Source organism: Caretta caretta, chromosome 5 (assembly GCF_965140235.1).
Source record: "Caretta caretta isolate rCarCar2 chromosome 5, rCarCar1.hap1, whole genome shotgun sequence".
Lineage (NCBI taxonomy): Eukaryota > Metazoa > Chordata > Testudines > Cheloniidae > Caretta > Caretta caretta.
Genome location: NC_134210.1, coordinates 14,160,973 through 14,183,280, shown reverse-complemented (window position 1 = coordinate 14,183,280; position 22,308 = coordinate 14,160,973). Strand labels below are relative to the sequence as shown.

The following is a 22,308-nucleotide window of genomic DNA, read 5'->3' as shown; positions in this document are numbered from 1 at the left end:
GGTCCTGACCCTGCAAATTGTTCAGTGGGACTCTACATAAGTAAATGGATCTGCACTTACGGAACAGACTGGGGCCTTCAGTTTGAAATAACTGGCTTCTGCCTCTTCAGGTTTTTACCAATGAGCCTTCAGCAGTGTTGCCAAGTCTCTTGATTTTATCAATATTTGGTGTTTTGTAAAACCAGCTCTCCTGGAATCCTGTGGTTGCATGAAGAATCTTAGCTTCCATTAAAAAAGTAAATTTCTTAGCCTTTGTGTTTACAGAGGAAAGCTTGAATATGTACCCTAAGGGCTCAAAAATCAAAAGGCAAATAAAAAGAATCCCAGATTTATTATTTCTTTAGTTTCAAATTGGAAGATTTTTTTTTTTAATCTCATGATTTTTGAGGCCCTGATAATGGTTTTTGTATGTTTTGAGTTTGGTAATAGCGGAGCCCATTCTTCATTCCTCATGCACTCTCTCATCATACAGATTTTTAAAAAAATCAGTTTCTTTGTTTTTAAACATTAAATGAAATAGACTATAGTATATAAAATAGACTTTATCTGCGCAGAAGTACAACTGATTCCTGATTGATTGATTTTTTTAAGGCAAATTAACCTTTTAAACGTCTAGCTTTTGAGAGAGAGATTTATGTACGTCCCGATTCTGGAAGGCACTTAACCATGTGCGTATGTGTTTTCCTGAATCCTGATTTACATACTACTTAATCCCAAAATGTGACATGGCTCCTTTAGAAGGTGTTTGAATGTTTTAAGTAAATGCATTCTTTGGTAGGATTTCTTCAAGAATTGTATTGTTAATTGTTAAAGCATTTCTTCAAGAATTGTTAAAGCAACCATTATTTACTTGTTAACACAGAATGGTTCCTTTTGGAGGTCTCATAGTCTTCCAGTTAAAAATCTATCTATATTTTTAAATGCATATTTATTTATCTAGTAGACTCTTATGGCTCCACCACTGCAGCTGCTTGTTTATGTACATGGGCTCTATCCAGCATAAAATATCAATGGCCTCTAAGTGATATATATCCAGGCAGGCTATGAATGCTGACTTCATGGCAGGCTGAACTATCCAAGGGGGAGAGTCAGCCTGCTGTTGAAGTCTTTAAAATAAGACAATAGACAGTTCCAGATAGGGGTGAGATGCAGAGGCAGGGACTAGCCTGCAGTAGTTACTACAGCCCTAAGGCAGCCATGGATAGGGGAGCATGACTCCAGCTGACCAGGCTTACAAATAAATTGCATGGAAGTGCGGAGGTAGGGGGAATTTTGTAAGAAAAGGAAGACTGGTTTTGGGGGGAAAGCATAGAACTGAGTCAGAGAATACGGGTTATATTCCTGGACCTGACACAGGCTTGCTGTGTGACTGTGGCCAAATCAATTAGGCCACATCTACATTTAAAACACTACAGCAGCAGAGTTGTAGCACTTCAGTGTAGACACTACTGTGATGGGCTAGGTTCTCCCTTTGCTGTAGGTAATCCACCTCCCTGAGAGGCGGATTGCACCAGGGGTTAGGTCCGCTTACCTGCAGGCTTGTGTACACTTGAAACACTACAGCGGCAGAGGGTTCTCCTGTCAGAGTAGGTAATCCACCTCCCCGATAGGTGGTGGCTAGGTTGATGGAAGAATTCTTCCCTCGACCCAGCACTGTCTCTGCAGGGACTTAGGTCAGTTTAACTACATCGCTGTGGGGTATGGATTTTTCACACCCTCTGAGAGACATAGCTATGCCAATGTAACTTTTCAGTGTAGACTAGCCTTCGGTCTTTCTGTACTAACTTTCACCATCAGTATAGCAGGAGCAGTGTGAAACTTATTTAGTCATTGCCTACAGAGCATTTGAACAGCCTCTGATGGAAGGCTGTATAGAAGTGAAAAGCACTTAAGGTGACACACAGAGGGTGAAAAAATCATGGGTTTGTGTCCCTTTTGTTTCTTTATTGGGTAGGAAGATGCTCTGAAATGTGGGCTTTTTTTTTCTTTTAATTTTTTAATTTCTTGGTTTCTTTAAATTAGAAATTCAGGTCTTTGCTACTCTGGTGACTGGAGTGCTAATGAAATGTTGACATCACAAGAGCCAAGGCCTTGTCTGCACACAAACTTGCACCTGTTTACCTGTGTGTTTATAAACTGATGTCATTAAATTGGCACAAACCCCTCTGTGACAGAGTGCAGGGAGTGAACAGGTGAGCCTGTACGCTGATCATTTGGATACCAATTAGCTCTCTGGAGATAGTTGACTGAGGTAATTAGATGATCAGGCTGGCTGAGGTAAAGGGCCCACCAGCCCAAAAAGATAAAGAGACACAGGAAGGAACAGGGCTAGTTGAGGCCAGTCACACACAGGCCTCAGGGAAGGGAGACCTCTGCCCCTCTCAGGTCCTGAGGAGAGGGTCTAAAGTACTGAGGATGTTCTAAGTAGCCCTGTTGCATGGGCCTGTGGTGGTGTTGGTGGAGCACGGTGGATACACCACCAGTAGAGTCTGAGCCAGTTTCTGTTGTGCAAAGAGGCAGCAGTAGAGCCTGCCCTGCTACACCCTCTCTAGACACTCTTATTTCCAATTAACAGTGACCTGTTTCAGTTTAGCTTAGGCCTGGTCTACACTTAAAATTTATAGCCAGGGGGCTCAGGAGCCTGAAAAACGCACTCTCCTTAGCAATTTAGCTATGCTGACCAAGGCCCCTGTGTAGACACAGCTAGGTCGATGGAAGCATGTTTCCATTGCTCAGAAAGGTAGAGTTTCTACAGTGATGGGAAAACCCCATCCATCACTATAGTCTGCATCTACACTACAGGGTTATACCAGCAAAACTACAGCGCTGTAGCTATGCTGCTATATTTCCAATAGTGTAGACGTGGCCTTAATCTGCTTTTTTACAGGATTAAGTGAAACCAAAGTAGGCCACTCTTAAATCTAAAATAAGTGTCTACCCAAGAGTTTGCACCAGTTTAACTACTTTGGTTTTAAAAGACACCTTTAGTTTAACAGGCCTAAGCTTGTGGGTAGGAAAGGCCCTGCAGAGTGACAGCTGTGCTATAAAGAGGGGAAGGGATTTTTCCTTTTACTGATTAAAATTGTTGGGTTTTGTGTAGTGTGTGTGGTTTTTTTTAGACATCTATTTAGCTTTTAATTAATATTTAAGAGAAAGGAAGCCCATTAAGTATTCAACACCTCCTCCCTTTCAATTAAGGAGTGAGAGTACACAATGGATGCTGAGCCCCCTAGGGAAGTACCTCAGGAAAAACAGGGGAGACCAGATTTAACGTTCCTAGATTTTTTTTTTTAGGTAAAAAACAAGTAGGGGAAGAAAAACCCTTTTTTAAAAGTTCAGGCCCTCTTTGTACATCACACACACACACACGTCATATGCTCTATTATTAAAGGAAAAATCCTTTTCAGGTCACCTTTAACTCTCCCTTCTCCCATCCCACTCTCCGCCTCCCACAAGGGCAAGGGTTGAGGAGTTACAAAAATGCCTTTCTCTGCCTGCTAGGAAGCCTCTCTACCTCCAAGATCTCTGTTTGTGGAGGCTGAAGGAGTTACCCATCATGCCATGTGCCCATTCCTCCATTCTGATATGCAGCTTTCAGTCAGAGAGCCAACAACCTAAGACTATCCTTTTAAAGTTTAACCAAGCAAGTGCAGAAAAACTTTCCCTAGTACTATTCCATTTCTGTGTTAGGATGTCAGAGGATTGAGCTTTCCCAAGAATCTGACAGCCATCTGTGACTTCGTTTGAAATGGGGGGATTACAGGATACTTAAGGGTACAGCTTCTGTGGTTGCAGAGAACTGAAAGCCTGAAAGACTATGTTTACCAGCTATACCTGTGGTGCAGACATCATACTACGGTAGTGTTTTCCTTAGAATAACAGTTTAAAAAATATCACCGGAACTCTTTGAGGAAAGACAGATCCAATGAGATGGACTGATTAAGAAAAGAAATCATGGCTGTACCTTGTATAACAACAATATACATGTTTAATATAATTTGTATCCTATCCTGTCTCAACTCTGCTGTATTCCTCAGTTTTTTAACTTATCTTTCACACACTCATTTAATACTTATGTAACAAAATAACTGCTACTGTCACCAATTCTGTCCGCTTTTAACAAAATGTTAGTAACTAAAAAAACGCTTTATTAATTCTGAGTCATACAAGCACCTAGCCTTTTTCCCAAAAGAAGTATAAACTGATCATCCAATCTGTATTTTCTCTTATTTTGATGGGTTTTTTTTAAAAAAGCCTACTGGGGGTTTTTATTTATTTTATTTATTTGTTTATTTTGGTTAAGCATTTTTTCTGGACAGAGAGATCTTGTATATTTCACATCACCCCAGAATGAATTTTTACAATCCCATTATATAAACTCATTTTATAATGGAAATGCTGGCCCCACAGTAACTATATCGATATAAATATATAGGCATAGATGAGCTTTTGTAATAAATGTAGAAGACCGTACAGATGTTAAAAAGGTACATGTTGAATATGTTTAATATATTATGATTTTCACGCATACTGGTTGTAAGTGTGCATTGATTTCTGAAAGTCAACAATAAATGTTTCACAGTAAATCTTCTGAATACATGTAAGAGGGGACCTTTCAGTTTTACTTTAAAATTAGCTCATCATGAAAACACATTCCCAATTACACAACAACATTGAAGATTTTTCTCAATAGTTGGCAACTTGCATGTTGTGTAGTGATTTATTTAGTCCTGTACCACTCATATTTTTAAGAATAGCCCTTTCTGAGTATTCTTTTTGGCAAATACTTAAGTACATGAATAACTGCCTTCTCCTGACATCAGTGGGACTACTCATGTGCACAAGTGTCTGCAGAATTGGTCTGTTGATTAAAACCATACATTTTGAAGAATTAGGCAACAAATTAATATCTTCCAAAATGTTGGGGTCCTGTTCTGCTTCAGTTGTAAATAGCAGATCTACCACTAATTTCAGTGGGAGCATGGTTTGGTCCTTCTTATATTTTTAAAATAATTTATTTTCTATGGTTTCTGTCTCAAATCTCTTAAGAGTTAATGAAAATTCAAGAGGGAAAAAAGTTAAGTCTTTCCAGAAGATAAGTTAATAGAACCTTATACCAAAATGTTTACATTTTAGTTAACTAACCACATTTTTAAAAACATTATTAAAAATTTAGGAGAAAAGTACAAGAAGCAATGTATATGCACCAAGAAATACTCAAAATATATAATCCAGAAATTTCACACCTTCTATATTGCCAAAAGTTACATTAAAATGACTTTAACTTCCATGAAGTTTCTCCAGAATTGCATTGGAATAACTGAGAGCAGAATTTGGCCTGTAAATTCCCTATAAATGTAGTCAATCCAGTAGTTCCATACGAACAAAACTGCCATTGGAAAAATAGTTTATCAATACTGATCTCTGCTATATTCAAGTAAATCTAGTGGAACTTCACTGATTTCAGTGAAGTTACTTATAATTTTTATAGGTGTAACTGAGATCCGAATCTAGTCCAATGTGAGATTTGCATAATTTTTTCATTCCTAGAAAGGGTTTTAAAAGTTTGACCTTGAATTAAAATTACCAAATAAAATGTAGCAAATTTTAACACGTATACAAAAAAGGAGAAACTGATTAAACTTGATAGAAAAGAGTAAAAAACAGATTATGGGAAAAAAACAAGAATATAGGAATAATATCTGTGATTATATTATATGGAACAGGCCCCTTGAAACAGGCATAACCTCCCCATCTCAGCCTTTAAGAGTTTTGCTGCATTGAGACCTTTAGTGCTGGGAGCACATCAAAGCACCAAGTCTACTTGCAAAGTGCAAAACAAAAGAATGATGGACATGTGAGTAAGGGACAGGACTTGGAAGTGCCGGGCTCTTCCACAGGCGTGCTGTCTGTTCTTGGGCAAGTCACTTAAACTCTCTTTGCCTCCATTCCCCATCTGTATAATGAGGCTAATATGTCTTTTCTCCCACCCTTTGTCTGTTTAGATTTCAAGTCCTTGAAAGCAGGGACTGTCATTGTTCCTAGTGCAATGGGGCCCCAGTCTCAGTTGCATCAGAGCAGCACTTGTACAAACAATAAAGAACAGGATTATTAAAAAGTCATAATTTCAAATGCTTACCACATAGTAGTATCTGCAATACCACAGTTATCTGCTATTCTAGATCTGGGGAAAATGTGCTGACATTTTAATGGCAACCACTATATAAACTATATTAATCATATCTCCGCTGCAATCATGCAGGCCAGGCTAAACTGCCAAATTCCTATCCCATCATGCACGGGGCTCAGTGTTTTGGATTTTTTAAAATAATGTGAGATGGAAACTCTGGGGTCATTCTTTTTTGGTTGTTCCAATGTCCTGGGCAGGAATCTGGAGGGGAGGTTCCTCCCAGAATGTTGCAGATGTCACCATTGACTGTGCTTCTTTATGTCTTCTGTAGCATAGGCTTTCCAGATCAGGCTCTTTGTGTGTTTTAAGGAGATGGAATTGGGGCATCCCACTCTGTACGAGCTTGTGCACTGTTTTTCTGGTGTGCATAACTGCACGGTGAGCCAGAATTTGAGCATGTCTTTATCCCTATTTTTCAATTTGTTGAATTGTAGTTCTGCTAAATCTGAATGTATTGCCTAGAGGCAGCCAAATGTGGTAAGGTGCTTTGCAAACAGCCCATGAAGTTCTGCCAATTACCTTCTCTGCAATATCCCATTCAGTTCTAGATCTCTGTTTAGCAGAGATTGCCAATTATACCACATCTTTTACAATGTGGGCAAATATCCATTAGGTTCTAAGTATGGAACATCAAAATGATTTCATTTACAGTATGATGTAAACCAGATTTCACTCTGGGGGACCGAAGGAGGCAGATATTAATGTCCCTATATCATCTAGCCTCCTGTCTAGTTGTGTAACTAGCTTTCTGCTTAAAATTTAAGACTTTTGTCTATTTGTCTTCGCACAGAATTTTAAAAACATATATAAAAGGAGCTGCATACATTTTAAATGTTTAAAGTTCTGCTAGTCTGTATAAGTGTAATATTTTACAAAGTCTAGGTTCCCAGAAATTATTTTAACCATCTGGCTTTTTCACAGATTTAGCAGGTAAACCATCAGGAGTCCTGCTCCATATAGTAAATGCAGCATGTTTTATTTACTTAGAACCTCGTCTTGAAATTGGATTCCTTAGGGCAGACTCACTGCAGGACTGGGGCCTTCAATACTACAATAATAAGCCCAGGTCAGAATTTTCAAAAATAGAAGCCTAAAGTTAGGCTTTTAGATCCATACTCAAATGAGTGGGATTTTCAAAAGCGTCTAAATGACCTAGGAGCAAAAGTCCCATGGAGCTGAAGTTGACTTTAATGGTACATTTACTCCTAGGTCACCTGTTCATTGATGTCAACTTCAACTCAGTGGGACTTTCTCCTAGGTGACTTAGGTGCTTTTAAAAGATCCCACTCTTCTTAAGAAAATGTTGGCCATTATGTAAAAACCTAAACCAGTGTATCAAACAGATTTAAATCCATGGAGAATAATAGAAATTAGAGTCAGAAATTACCTGAGTCCTCCAGCGCACTGGTTTTCAAGCCATGGGGCATGCCCCTCTAGGTGACTAGTTGCAATGAGGCTGTCGGGGGAGCGAGGTGGGGTGCAGGGCTGATGCTGGCCAGATGTCCAGGGCAGGGCAGCATTGGGGAGATTGCGCAGGGAAGCCCCAGCCATCAGGGGGAGTGCAATTCTGCACCAACCTATTGCTCTCCCCCTCCTGCCCACTGGGGACTCTCTGTGCACTGTCCCTGCTGCTGCTTTGGCCTGGCCTGGCTGGCCACACCCTATGTATTTTAAACCATCTGGATCCTCCTGGAGTGAGAGGCTCTGGGATAGGGGGGAGGGAGAGGGAGGAGCCCTGATCTTCTCCACTTCCAGGAGCTCCTCCAGGGATGGAGCCAGCTGGGTCCTGATTCCACAAAAGGCGTGAGCTGGATGAGTGGAACTTTGGCTGGGGGTGGGCCTGTTATGTGACTCCCATGGAGAAGGTGGAGCACAGTCCCCCCCACCCCCCTCCAAAAAAAGTTTGGGAACTTCTGCTCTACCATATCCTCTAACACAGGCTCTGAGAGACTTGTTTCACTGAATCCTTATGACTGTTTTTCTCTCTTCTCAAATAGAAGTTACTCTGCTTTCCCTGTTACTTAGTATTTATTTAGCATCATAAATCTCTCACCCTACAGAGCTGCTAGGGATGCAGTCCCTGCACTGAAGGACCTAAGTTCCTTTTTCAAATGCATCTTGGACACTTAGGAGCCTAAATCACACTGACTTTGTTAGAGTCCTACGGTCCAGGTTTGTAAAGGCATTTAGGCACCTGAAAATGTAGCTAGGCACCTAGTGGGATTTTCAGAAGTGCCTAGCTGTCTAACTCCCATGTCCACAGTCCTTCAAGCCCTCTGCTCTTGGAACGGTCATTAAAGTCAAGGTGAGTTCTTCACGTAGCAGTCTTGAAGAATCTGGCCTGCCCAGTGCTTGCAAAGAGCTAAATACCAGTACTACAAAAGGGAATGGAAAACATGCTCCTAAGCCAATGACAGTGATGAAAATAGAAATGTTTCCTAAACAGATGAGATTGTTCTGTGTAATTTAGATTGTGCTGACCCCCAGAATGTACTAGGCCCCTTTGAAACACAAAATAGGACACAGTCCCTCTTCTGAAGAGCATATAATCTAAAACCCAGTAATTAGCACTGCCAGTGGGAATGCATGCTCCCCCCTCCCCCGCACATACTCAAACCCTGTGCTAATTTAACACTCTGCCAGTTAATTCCAGAAAGACTATTCAATCTGTTGTAGTCCCATATTCATTTTAAAGTATTTTTTACATTAAAGCATTCTAAATACTAACTTCCAGATTAATCTCTTTTAAAAATGAAATCTTTTAATTAAAAAACAAAAGAAAGGGATTCCTATTTATACAAGTTTATCGACAAAGGCCAATTATCTAGTATGCTTCAAATGTACCATGTCTGCGCAGATTTATCAAGGCCATGCTCTAAATTGGGGCCTAATATCAGAGTCCTCATGCAAGCAAAAAGGCTGTTTCAAAGGGCGTTTTCTCCATAGAATTGGCCTGTTTCTAACCAGTAGGAGCAGGAAAGGAGCAGGAATGTGTGCTGATGGACGTAACTTTGATGGGCAAAATAAATCCAAATCCATAATGTCCTGCCCCTCTGTTGGGTCACTTTTTTGTGGGCATCATAGATTCAGTAAGTCTTCAGGAGGGATGTGAATGAAGAGCAGGCATTAGCTTGGGCATCCTGTGCATAGTGAGTGGGATGAAAGAAGGTAGGCTGATGTTTGGGGGAGAAGTGAATGAGAGAGGCATTGAGGTTGGTATCTGTGGCAGTGCAGAGGTGACGCAGTAAGAGACAAGATTCAAGATGTCGGGTGAGACAGAATTATGCAGGGCCTTGAAAGTGAGGACGAGAAGTTTCAATTTGATGTGGAGAATGGGGAGCCATTGGGGCCGTGCATGGTTGGGGAGCGGGTTGACGTGGGCATATCTGGGAAGGAAATTAATGTTAGTGACCACATCTTGGATGAGTAGGAGACAGGTGAAGTGGATATCAGGGAGGCCAGAGAAGAGGGAGGTGACGTAGTCAAGGTATGGATGTAATTTCTTTAGCTGTCGGGGGAGAGAGAGGACAGTTTGGGACTTTGGTATGTCTTGGAGGAAGGACAGCAAGATTTGGACATTGCTTTCTCTCTTATTGATGTAAATCAATAACTATTCCCCACTCCATTTATCATGTATCATGTCTCCTGTCCTTAGACCTTAGCAGCAGCATGGTATGCATATCCATCTGAACCACACCCTGCCCCTGGGCTGGGAAAGGGATGCTATACCCTCACTCACTTAGCGCACCTATGCACCTGCCTTGGCCTTCGAGGAGCACGTATGCCAACTAGTTACCATCTGAAATTAGGAGCTAGTGTACACTAAACATCATGGTGATAAATTCTGTTTATAAAAAATACTTCTAAGCAATGACATTTCGTGCCGAGCATTTCTGAAGCCTTGGACATCTAAAATAACACTTAAGATCATAGAAGATATGACATCAGAAGTCTGGTGATTATGATAAGGGCCCGATTCTGCAGTCTTTGCAAAGGCAGAACTCCCTTTGACATCAATGGTGGTTTATCCTACGCTGCAGGAGTGAGCTCTGAATGCTGAAACCTTGTGTCCAGACTTTCAAAGAGGATGAAAGAACAATACCCGATAAGAAGCAACGTATTATAAATCAATAACTTTTTCCTTTCTTTATTAAGGTGAACACACGCAAGAAACCAATTCACCTCATTCACTGAAGAAGGACGTAGAAAACATGGGGAAAGGTAACACCCTCCCCCCCACCCCCAGCTTTGATATTATTAAAATGCTCTTGGTTTTAATAGAATATAAGGATAATAGGGAAGTATTTTTGTTCAGCACTATATTTTAAGCTTGACAAGTAACATATGAATAATATATGGATCTTTGGGTAGATATAATTGAGATTAATGCATACATATCAATCAATACATGACACTGTAATACAATACTTTAAAATAATATATTACATTGATTTATATTCATGGATTTCTGCACAAAATCTATCCTAGATCTATACAATGTTTTTTTTAAACTACTAAAATATTTTCCTATAATAATGAATTGCCACACATAGCAGTTCGCTCAAGAGTTATTTATACAAATTAGTAAAACAGCTCTTCTTTTCTCTTTGTTAGAAGAACTTCAGAAGGTTTTGTTTGAACAAATAGATTTACGGAGGAGATTAGAACAGGAATTCCAAGTGTTGAAAGGAAACGCTTCTTTCCCAGTATTCAGTAAGACATATTTCTGTGTTTTCACTGTTTGTAGAATGTCATCATTATTTATTATCAATTTATAAAAATATAGGAATGATGTTTATAGGTGTGTTTGTCACTAGACACTTGAGCTGGCCCCACTGAAGTCAATGGGAATTCTACCATAGATTTCAACGGCAGTAGGTCAGGCCCTTCAAGCATAAACTTGAAGTGAGATGTTGTGTATTTTTGGATAAGTATAAACCACAAGTTTGAAAAACTGGTTTTGGTAACTTTCATCTCCCTGTTGAAAACATTAGGGGTCCACCAAGACCTGCCCCACTGTTGTATTCTGACCACAAAGCCAGCATAACTAGCCGCGCTCCATTGAAAGGGGAACCTACAGCATTAGGGCCTATGCCACACCTGTTGTCCTGCAGCTGGCCAAAAGGGAACAGTTGGGACTGCACTCTACCCTGTCATGCCCATCTGTTGAATCAACCCCATTAGGCCTTCTTAGCCAGTGGCCTTCAGGCTGTTCTAAGTGATGCTGGGGGACTGGCTCAGCCTAAATTTGGGGCATGCAAAGGCCGCTTCTGCATTTTCTGTCCTGAGGTGGACTGCATGTTCTTTGGCCATTGCTGAGGATCTGGGTCATTAAGAGGTGATGGAATATGCCATATAAACAAAGGATTATGAGGAACATCATAAAACCAATATGGAATTTTCTCCCCTATGGTGGAAAACCAATTGCTTGAGGTTTTTCAAAATAGACTAAATGAAGCAGTGGAGAATATGTTGCAAGAGAAAATCCTGCACTGGCCAGGGACAGATTAGACGACATAATAGGCCTTTTTGGTTTCTGATTTGTATGATTCTATAGCGCTGGGCAAGCCAAGGTGCATCTGCAGCTTTCCGCTTCTTCTTATGCCACATTGAACTGCACTCAGTACTGCAGTTCAGCTCTTCCCACGTGCCGCCCACTGTGCATAAGGAGATGTCACTGCCTTGCAGCTGTTCAAGCACCCAATCCTCTGCTGCCATTTGCTCCACTGAAGAGTGAAGGAGCGAGGCTCAGTGTTAACGGTGTCCTGGAAAGGAAACTCAACTGTTTGTGCCCTTTTCTGCTTCTTCCTGATGTCTAAAGAAGGCCTGAAAGCTTGGTTGCATTTTTGTTTTTAAAGTCTGTTTGCTTTTAATTTTAATATCAGGTCTTGTCTATGCCCCTTTTGCTGCAGGGTTCTGTGGATTGACAGAATTATTGGGAATAGGACGTGACAAAAGCCTAGAAGCTGTAACTTAATCAGCTGGGAGGGGAAGGGATTTTAGTCAGATGCTCGTTTTTTGTTATCACTTATCCGACTGAAGGCACTGACGATTTCTTGGGCAAAAAGCTCCAAACAATGCCATTGCTTCAGCTGCAAACCATCCAGTTTTTTGGTCCTGCAAAGAGTCCTTCCACAAACTTAATGAAGACAAGACTCGATATGCCAGATATTCCCAAGGTTTAAAAGACAAGCAGAAAAACAGGCCTTTGTACTCCCCTTTCCCTTCTCTGTGGTGTGAAAACAAGTATTTTTCCCACCTTTAAGTAGAAAGAGTCGAATTTTACCCCTCAAAAGTCATGACATCAGGGAGAATACAGAAAAGCAAAGAAGGTCTCTCTGAATGTCTCCCATCTTTAGCCTGGATATCAAAAAGATTAGTACATCTTCATAAATAAATACACAGAAAATCATGAAGTTTTGTGAAGTATGCCATAAAACAAGGATGACCCAATATGCAGTACAGATTCTGCTACTGGGCTTGGAGCTAGATGATTTTAAAGTAATTCATGTACTTCGGTTCATGTACTTGAAATCATGGGATTGTAAAAATGGCACTTGGAATCTTGCCATTCAGGTCTCACATTTATCCTTTCGTTCTGCAGTAAAATTAATACTCCATCATTGCCATGTAAATAAACCCTGCGATTAAACCACATGAAATATAATTCATATGAAAGAAAATAATGCTTACTGCTTGACCAAGGAAGTGGCATCCATGCACACCAGCTTGAAAAATAGGTGGTTTCAATATACCACAAAGCAGTGGTCAATTTTACTCTAGTTTAAAATAGAGAACAAGTAGAGTACAATGGGAAAACAGGCCTTTCAAAAGAAAACATATATAACATACTCGCTAACTGTGCCCCCCTCGATAGATTGTTCCACAGCAGCTCTGCCGCCACCTGGAAAAGGAGCTGCTTTTTAAGCTCAAGGGCTAGGATTTTTTGGTTTTGGTTCTGTAGGTCCCCAGCTTGCTCCATGTTGAGAGCTTGTGCTGGGGCCGTCACAAAAGGACCAGATAGATCAATCTCTTGGTAGATTGCAGAGGGTCTTATTAAAAGGCAGTTGAATTGAAAATGGTAAGGAATTAAAAGTACAGAAAATGAGCCCTAGAAGGAAAATGGACCTCTTCTTTCTGGGAGACTGATGACCTGGAGGCAGCAGAGTCTGAAGGAAGAGCGTGGAGCTGGGAAGCAGCAGGTCCGGATTTCCAATCTGCTCACTGTGTGATCTTGAGCAATTCGGACAAAGGATTGAATGGGCTATGGAGGTGAAACAACTCTTCCCATCCCTAGAGCTGGCTGGGATGAAGGCATACTGCGGAGGTGGAGGGGGGATTCTGGGGAATCTTGCACCTCCCCTTGCAGCGCAGGAGCTGCTGTTGCCTGTTCTATACCTCGTCTGTGGACAAGAGGCCTTTGGTTTGCAAGTCTAACAGGGCAGCACCTTTGCAATCGAATTTTTTTTTTTAGGAGGGAAGCGTTCATCTCTGCCACAGGGCAGTGAGCCAACACACGTACTTGGAAGACAGCTCTGTAACAGCCTGGCAAACCAACCGAAGATATCTCCCGCAGCTTTGCTTGTAAACCCGTCAGGGTGGGGCCCATGGCTTGCATGTCTGTACATTACTGAGCAAATTGTGGGCACCGTATGAATTAATAGTATTGGCACTGGCATCCAGAGCAGTGCCACAGGGGCCTCTTTAAATATTCATCTCTGTTCCCCTCGGTATTGTGGAATGTTATCAGTGCCACTATAAACCCATTTCCCTAGGGAGCTTTTGTATCCATAACGTGGGGATAGTAACTATACCGAAATTCAAAGCCATTCACACGGAAAAAATGATACCCTCTGTGATAAAACAGTGTACATTGCACGGGTGCAGGGGATGTAATTTCTCAATGGCCTGGATATGCCAGCTTCTCTCAGTGCGAAACAGGTGTGTCCCCCCCAAAGGCAGAATTTTGCTCCCTCTTTGTAACTGTAACTATATAAAAAATCTGTCACATTTTTATATTACTCAGGTTTCTTTAATGGACAAGAGAGAAGTCCTTCCAAAAGTTGCAAACGTCTCATTTCCATCAGTTGCTCTTTCTTGTTGAGGCAGCTTAGAGATGGGCGGCCAAAGAATTTTGTAGATACTCATTTAGGAGTTGAGAAATTGGAGATGAATCAGAACGTTGTGGTCCTCATGTTCATCTTCTTAGGCAATGCAGAATTGTTTCCTACAGCATATTTTCCAGGGCTTTGGTCTGGTCCAGTTTAGTTCTCAGTGACTAAAATAATGGAGCTCCACCTACTTCCCTTGGAGAGACTGTTTCATGCTTCATTGGTCAGATTTTTTTTCCTAATATTCAGACCAAATTTTGCTTTGTTTAATTTCAAGTTTCATTACATCACTCCTTATAGACTCATGGATTCCAAGGCCAGAAGGGACCAGTGTGATCATCCTAGTCTGACCTCCTGTGTAACTCAGGCCATAGAACTTCCTCAGAATAATTCCCAATAGATCTTTTAGAAAAACACCCAGTCTTGATTGAAAAAGTGCCAGTGATGGAGAATGCACCACAACCTTTGGTAAATTGTTCCAAAGATTCATTATTTTTATAATTAAAAATGTGCACCTTCTTTCCTGTCTGAATTTGTCTAGCTTAAACTTCCAGCCATTGGATCGGGTTATAACTTTCTCTGCTTTGCAACACCCTAAGCAGTTCCTTTCCTTCCTTGCTGTTTATACTCATCAGACACTTGTAGGCTGTAATCTTTCTATGTATCTTACAATCTTATATGGCCCCATCACAGTAGTATCTGAGCATCTCACAATCTCTCTGTATTTATCCTCACAATGCCACTGTGAGGAAAGTACTGCTATTATCCCCATTTTACAGATGGGGAACTGAGGCACAGAAAAGCCAAATGCCTTGGTCCAGGTCACACAGGGAGTCCATGGCAGAGGAGGAAATTGAATCAGATTTCCTGAGTCTTAGGCTAGTGTCCTAATGACCAAGGCATATGTCCAGTTCTTTTACTCATTAAGTAAATCCCTCCTCATATAGTTGCTCTTCTCCAAATTCCCTCTGGTTTGTTGGCATCTCTATCACTGAGGTGCTGCATGCAGTAATTTACATGCAGTCTCACGAGTGCAGGGGAGGACTATCACCTCCAGGGCAATGCCTCTGCTTCCCAGCTTAAGATGGCATTCGGTTTGGTTGGTTTTGTTTTTTCACCACACTGTACAGAAAGTTCCTATCCAGTTGTCCAGTGTCAGCCCCAGGTCACCTTCAGTATTGTTGCTTTCTAAGTATTTCCCTTCTCATAAAGATCTTTATTTTAGATTTTATTTGTCCAAGTTAGAATCTCATTTTTTCCCCTTATAAACTAGTGGGACATGTAGTCCAACAAAAAAAATATCTTTTATCCTAGTGAGCTTTTTCTTCAAGACCTTTAGTGTGAAATGGTTATCAAGAAAGAAACGAAAGGCTGCTGCTTTATCTTAGAATCAAATAGAGGAAAGCCAGTTTGCACTGTAACCCAGCTGCCTAGGACATGGTGTTCGGTCGCCTCAAAGATCTCTCCCTTCCGGTTACTGCATTGTATAGAGTTTCTTGTGTTTCCTGGGTCGTCTGCTTGGGCTTTCAGTCTCCAGCCCTACTTTATAAAGATTCAAGGCTTATCTATACAATGATTTAGAGCATGACAATCTGGGGTGTGAATCTATAGTGCTAACCTTCCATGCACAAAGTGGACCCTGCTGCCATGCACTAAATGTTCTGTAGTGGTCTTAGTAAGTCAATGTGCGCTACGGCAGGCTAATGCACAATAGATTCACACCCCAGCTTGCTGCACACTAAATCACCACAGAGACAAGCCCTGAGTCAAATCCTATAGCCTGTGGCCCAAATTCTGTTCTCACTTATTGAATATCTCCATTGGAGTCAATGGATTTATGCCAGTGCAACTAAAAGCAGAATTTGACTCTTTAGGAGAGTTTGCTTTTCCCACTCAAGTCAATGGCAGTTTTGCTTAAGCAATGCATGCAGAATCTGGCCCATGGAAAAAATTACATGGGATGTCCAGTTTCTTCTGTCCAGTTAGCATTGACTTGAGCACCCAAATGCCAGACACCTACACTGAGCACCTAAACTTAGCTGCCAGCATTTGATAACTCAATCTTTGAAACAACTAAACTTGATCCATCCAGAACATTTCTGTAGTCATCCCAGTGTTCTATCCCAGATAGGAAGCTTCTGTCAAGACTTCCCGTCACTGGAGGCAGATAATTTTTGGACAAAGGACTGTGCCACATTTACCAAATTCTTCAGTGGTGGTTTGACTTTATTTATACAAATTCTGTGGTACAGGTTGATGGTTTTAATTCATGCACCTGCAATCTTTTTTTTTTTTCCCCCAACCCACACAGATAATTTTCAAGATCAGATGAAACGGGAGCTGGCATACAGAGAAGAAATGGTGCAGCAGTTACAAATTGTAAGTTGTCCTTCTCTACAGGAAATGTTAGGAACCATCCCTGTACTCTCTTATTTACATTGTTAAATATATTCCTCAAATTTTGTTTGAGCAATACAAGTGTACTATTACTGAGCCCATGTTAACTTCTACATAGTCAGGCTTGAGTGTGCAGTTCTCTCAGCTGGTTTGAAGTCTAATTACCAGGAGATTTACTTAGAGCAGTGGTTCCAAAACTGGGGTTCGCAAACTGTTACAGGGGTTTCTTGGGGAAAAAATTCCCTAATGGCGGACAGAGCTGTCCCTAGGGACCCTGGGCAGCCCTGGTGCCAGCAGCCCGGAGCCCCTGGACTTCCAAGAGCTAAGCAGATCAAAGCAAGCATATCTATCACACTGAGGAGATTTAAATTTCAAGACTCCTTATAAGAAATGGAAAGGGAGGTGGATATTTTTTGCTGTTTTTAAAATTAAATAGGCAGCTAGTGTTGTTTTTAAAATTATTATGAAGAACAAGTTTAAGCTTTGTTGTAACGTGTGTCGTTTGCCTGGACTGCTCAAGACCCGAATGCTTGTGTAGGAGGAACTCTCTGAGTTGGCTTCTTAAATACCTTCATTCTGTTTCACATCTGATACTCCTTGATGAAACATAGGAGCCTTGTCTGATAACAGGCTTATTCAAAGTGATACAAGCTACGAAAGTGAGATCTTGGAAGTGTTGCCATTTTCATAATGTAATAAACATACTGTAATGATAAATAATAATTAATAATAAATAGTGTGTAAAAAGCATGTCATAAAAACAAATTTTATATTTCCAAGATCACTGCTTTTATAATTTATACTCAGGTAAAGGAGTAAATCCCTGGAAATATTCATGTTTAGGAGGGGGTTCGCGAGACTTGACATTTTAGTGAAAGGGGTTCACCGGTTGTTAAAGTTTGGGAACCACTGACGTAGAGATACAGTCAGCAGGTGTCTGCAAGGTTCAGCTAAATGGGAACGACTTTCCATGGGTTGACTCAACAGAGAGATGTACATCTTCAGTGAAACTGAGGACTTGCCTACACCAGTCTAGTGAACAGTAAGAAATTAAATGTCTCCATATTGAGCTAGCAATGGTCCCCCATCATAGATGCACACCGTGTAAAATTCGCCCCTCTGCAAAGGGTTGGCCCAACTTGATGACCACTTTAGATAAGCTATTACCAGCAGGACAGTGGGGTGGGAGGAGGTATTGTTTCATGATCTCTGTGTGTATATAAAGTCTGCTGCAGTTTCCACAGTATGCATCCGATGAAGTGAGCTGTAGCTCACGAAAGCTCATGCTCAAATAAATTGGTTAGTCTCTAAGGTGCCACAAGTACTCCTTTTCTTTTTGCGAATACAGACTAACACGGCTGTTACTCTGAAATTAGTCATCATAGATAGTTCTCTGAAAACATCCACTCAATGTGCAGCGGCAGTCAAAAACATGAACAGAATGTTGGGAACCATTAGGAAAGGGATAGATAATAAGACAGAAAATATCATATTGCCTCTATATAAATCCATGGTATGCCCACATCTTGAATACAGCGTTCAGATGTGGTCGCCCTATCTCAAAAAAGATATATTGGAATTGGAAAGGGTTCAGAAAAGGACAACAAAAATGATTAAGGGTATGGAACAGCTTCCGTATGAGGAAAGATTAATAAGACTGGGACTTTTCAGCTTGGAAAAGAGATGACTAATGGGGGGATATGATAGAGGTCTATAAAATCATGACTGGTGTAGAGAAAGTAAATAAGGAAATGCTATTTACTCCTTCTCATAACACGAGAACTAGGGGTCACCAAATGAAATTAATAGGCAGCAGGTTTAAAACAAACAAAAGGAAGCATTTCTTCACACAGCGCACAGTCACCCTGTGGAACTCTTTGCCAGAGGATTCTGTGAAAGCCAAGACTGTAACAGGGTTCAAAAAAGCTCTAGATAAATTCATGGAGGATAGGTCCATCAATGGCTATTAGCCAGGATGGGCAGGGATGGTGTCACTAACCTCTGGTTGCCACAAGCTGGGAACGAGCAGCAGGGAATGGATCACTTGATGATTACCTGTTCGTTCCCTCTGGGTCACCTGGCATTGGCCACTGTCAGAAGACAGGATAGTGGGCTAGATGGGCCTTTGGTCTGACCCAGTATGGCCATTCTTATGTTCTTATAGACTTGTGGTGACTGTTTGCATAGGGATGAATTTCACCCATTTGCAAAAAGTGATTAACAGCATTAAGGGTCAGATTTTCAATGCACAGCAAAATTTATGCAAATGTAGCTGTTAAACATTACATATTCGTGTAAAAAAAATATATTGCTCATGAATGTGGATGTCTACACATATACCCTTAGGTCTTTGTATGTGATTAGTCTGTTTTGAAAATTTGGTCCCAGAGGTTTAACCTAGACTGACACAAACAAAGAAATTAGAAGTTGAGATTGCTGCACGTCAAAGAACTGTGGGTAATCTTTCACAGAGAAAGAAGTATCTAGTAAATGGAAGGGTTTCAGTTAATGTTCATCTTGTAAGTGCCAAACCTTCTTCATACACAGTCATCAGCCTGGTGTTATTCAACACTTCCATGAGACAGGCTTCCCAAATATCCCTGCTTATCTAGATCAGTTTTGCAATTGAGGATCTATATTTTCCTTGAGTCTGTCGTAGACCCTGGGATTGTCCAACCTTTGGTTACTGTCATGACCCAGAAGATGATGTTGGAACACTAAAGTGAAGCTGAAGGCCAAAATGATCAAACACATGCACCTGTAGTGAGACACCCATGGGAGCAGTTTGGTTTTTCAGAGATGCTGAGCTCCCCCTTCCAGCTAACTTCAGAGAGATTTCAGTGGAAGCTGGGGGTACTCAGTATTTCCAAAAGTAAGGCCACTTATTTTGGACCCCAAACTCTGGCCAAAGAAAACCTGACCATGTTTAAGAAATTATTTTCATGTTTTGGGATTACTGCTGTTATTCTCCATCCCTTTCTCTCCCCCACAAATTTTGAAGCATTATTTTGCTAATACACTGGTCTTTGCCATGAGACTTCCACTGAAGTCAGGCAAGAACATTTGTCAGACCTGTATATAGTTTAGTAGCAATAGCTGGAGATCAATGTCCTAATCTGGCAAATGTGTAAACAAGTGCTTTTAACTTTAAGACTTGAGTAGTTCCATTCAGTTCAATGGGACCACTTTTGGGAGTAAAATTTAAACAAATGTGTAAGCGTTTGCAGAATTGGGGCCCAATTAGCTCTCTCCCCTCCCATCCCCTGGAATCCTCTTGTTTTGGCTGCACTTGCAGCAGACTACTATGGTCATTGATAATCAGCTAAATAGCATAACCTCCAAACCACAGTCTGAATGGATCACCTCTGTAATGCTTATAGGTTTTGAGGAATCAGAGTTCTGACGTTATTTCCTAAACTAGATCTCCCAGATTTCCTTCTCCATCCAATCAACTAGGAACACTTCCTTAATTTACAGCAAATGCAAAAATCACAAGGTTCAGTGTTTTATTGTTTTCATAAACAGGAATAGAAATGTGATCATGGTAGTTTATGCCATCTTTGTTTCCCAATGCCTGCTAGAAATATACTAAATGCTTACATAGCACTGCATGGATGTATTTACAGTGACAAGCTCTAACCTGTATTTTTAAGCCCTGTGTCAAAAATCTAGGGGTCTGTTCTCCATTCACTGGGATTGCCTGAATTCCATTATTGTTTAATTTTGTCAGAGTATTAGGGGAAGAATAACAACTCTTTAGGCCAAATTCTGATCACATCTACAATTGAGGTCAAAATATGGCCCTTTGTATTTAAAGTATTAGCATAAAATAGTGTAGCAAATAGCTGATGATTTCTTTAAATTCAGTGCAAAAATCTTTGTTAATATTTTGATTGAGAATTTAAACACGCAGTCAGTACATTTGAAGTTAAGCTTCCTACGGGAACTGTAAGCCATTTACATACAAGGATATTCTGCATTGTTACGTATGGTTTTAATCTTTATGGGCCAAATATATCCATGGTATAACTCCATTAACTTCAGGGGATTTGCATCATAGATTAATTTGGTTGAAAATATATGTACGTTATGGGTACTTTGGGCATCATCATTTGAATTTCTTGATTTTTTTTTTGTTGTGCATCTAGTGATAGCATTGCATTAATTTAGTTGTCTGCACTGAATTTCCTTTTATATTGGAACAAGAAGAATATAGAGGAGAACTATTTGTTGCCTACTCAAATAAACACACGGGCCATATTCTGCTTATATTTTCACTGGTGTGTAACTGGAGTATTTTTACTAACTTCATTGGAGTTAGTCCAAATTTACAGTGTGTAACTGACTGCAGAATTTGACCAACTGCATTCATTTAACGTAAAAGTCACATAAACACACTGAACAAGTTTTATATGAATGTTCTCACATGTATAGGGTCATGTAATGTGAATATATTATCTGTGTATGTTTATTTCAATGGGCAGAACTCCAGAAGAGCATGGATATGTCTTTAGCTCCACACCTCATGATATTAAAAACAATTCTTGGAAACTAATGTTCCATGCGAGCACTGTATGATTTTCAAACACTTATAACTTTGCTCATTCTAAACCAGTGGCTCTCAAACTTTCCAGACTACTGGAAGGAGTCTGATTTGTCTTGCGTACCCACAAGTTTCACCTCACTTAAAAACGACTTACTTATAAAATCAAACATAAAAATACAAAAAGTGTTCCAGCACAAAGTTGCTTACTTTCTAATTTCTACCATGTAATTATAAAATACAAATCAATTGCAATATAAATATTGTACTTGCATTTCAGTGTATAATGTATAGAGCAGTATAAACAAGTCATTGTCTCTATAAAAAAAATTGTAGTTTGTACTGACTTTCCTAGTGCTTTTTCTGTAGCCTGTTGTAAAAATAGGCAAATATCTAGATGAGTTGATGTACCCACCGGAAGACCTCTGCATCCACCAGGGGCATAAGTACCCCTGGTTGAGAACCACTGTTCTAAACCAAAGTTGTTCAGGTCTGGTCATTGCTGACTAAGCAAGTGTTCAGTTGGAATTTTAAAAATAGTGTAAGCATTTTGGGGACCAAAAAATCACCATTGAGCTGAGACCAAGCATGAGAGAGTTTAGCCTGAGGCATCATTTTTGGGAAAGTTGTTGTCAAGGAGATGAATCTAATTTTCAGATGCCAATTATTATCGCTTCCAAGACTTTCTAATGTAAATGACAATTGTGTCTTGATTGTTAAACAGTATTTGAAGCTCCTGCCTCATGTGCAGCTAATACTTACGTTGAATGCACGTTCTTTTGTCACACTTCTTGAATTACACTGTGAAATTGCAATGCAGAACACTTGATAGATAATAAATTGCTAAACCAATACCATTGGATGAACTGGAGTGACAAGTATCTTGAAGCCACGTATCAGCCTTGAAGTGCCCTCTGCTGTTTCCATGTGATTACTGCACTTTATGGCAGCCAGGACACTTCATAGTTTTAAAGCTCTCCATTAAAAACGTCAATTAAAATAATGTTCATTCAATACGTTTAATTTTAATGTTTTTTCCACTATGGACTTATAAAGATTATTTTATG

At 40.3% G+C, this 22,308-nt stretch overlaps 1 protein-coding gene across 1 annotated transcript in view; it reads left to right on the top strand.

Moving 5' to 3' along the window:
• Nucleotides 1-22,308, top strand: part of SKOR2 (SKI family transcriptional corepressor 2) — a 50,984-nt gene that overhangs the window by 17,832 nt on the left and 10,844 nt on the right. Inside the window, exons 5-7 of the mRNA XM_048850477.2 lie at nucleotides 10,346-10,411; nucleotides 10,805-10,903; nucleotides 16,613-16,680. Of these exons, the coding sequence (XP_048706434.2) occupies nucleotides 10,346-10,411; nucleotides 10,805-10,903; nucleotides 16,613-16,680 (233 nt within the window). The remainder of the gene's footprint in view (nucleotides 1-10,345; nucleotides 10,412-10,804; nucleotides 10,904-16,612; nucleotides 16,681-22,308) is intronic.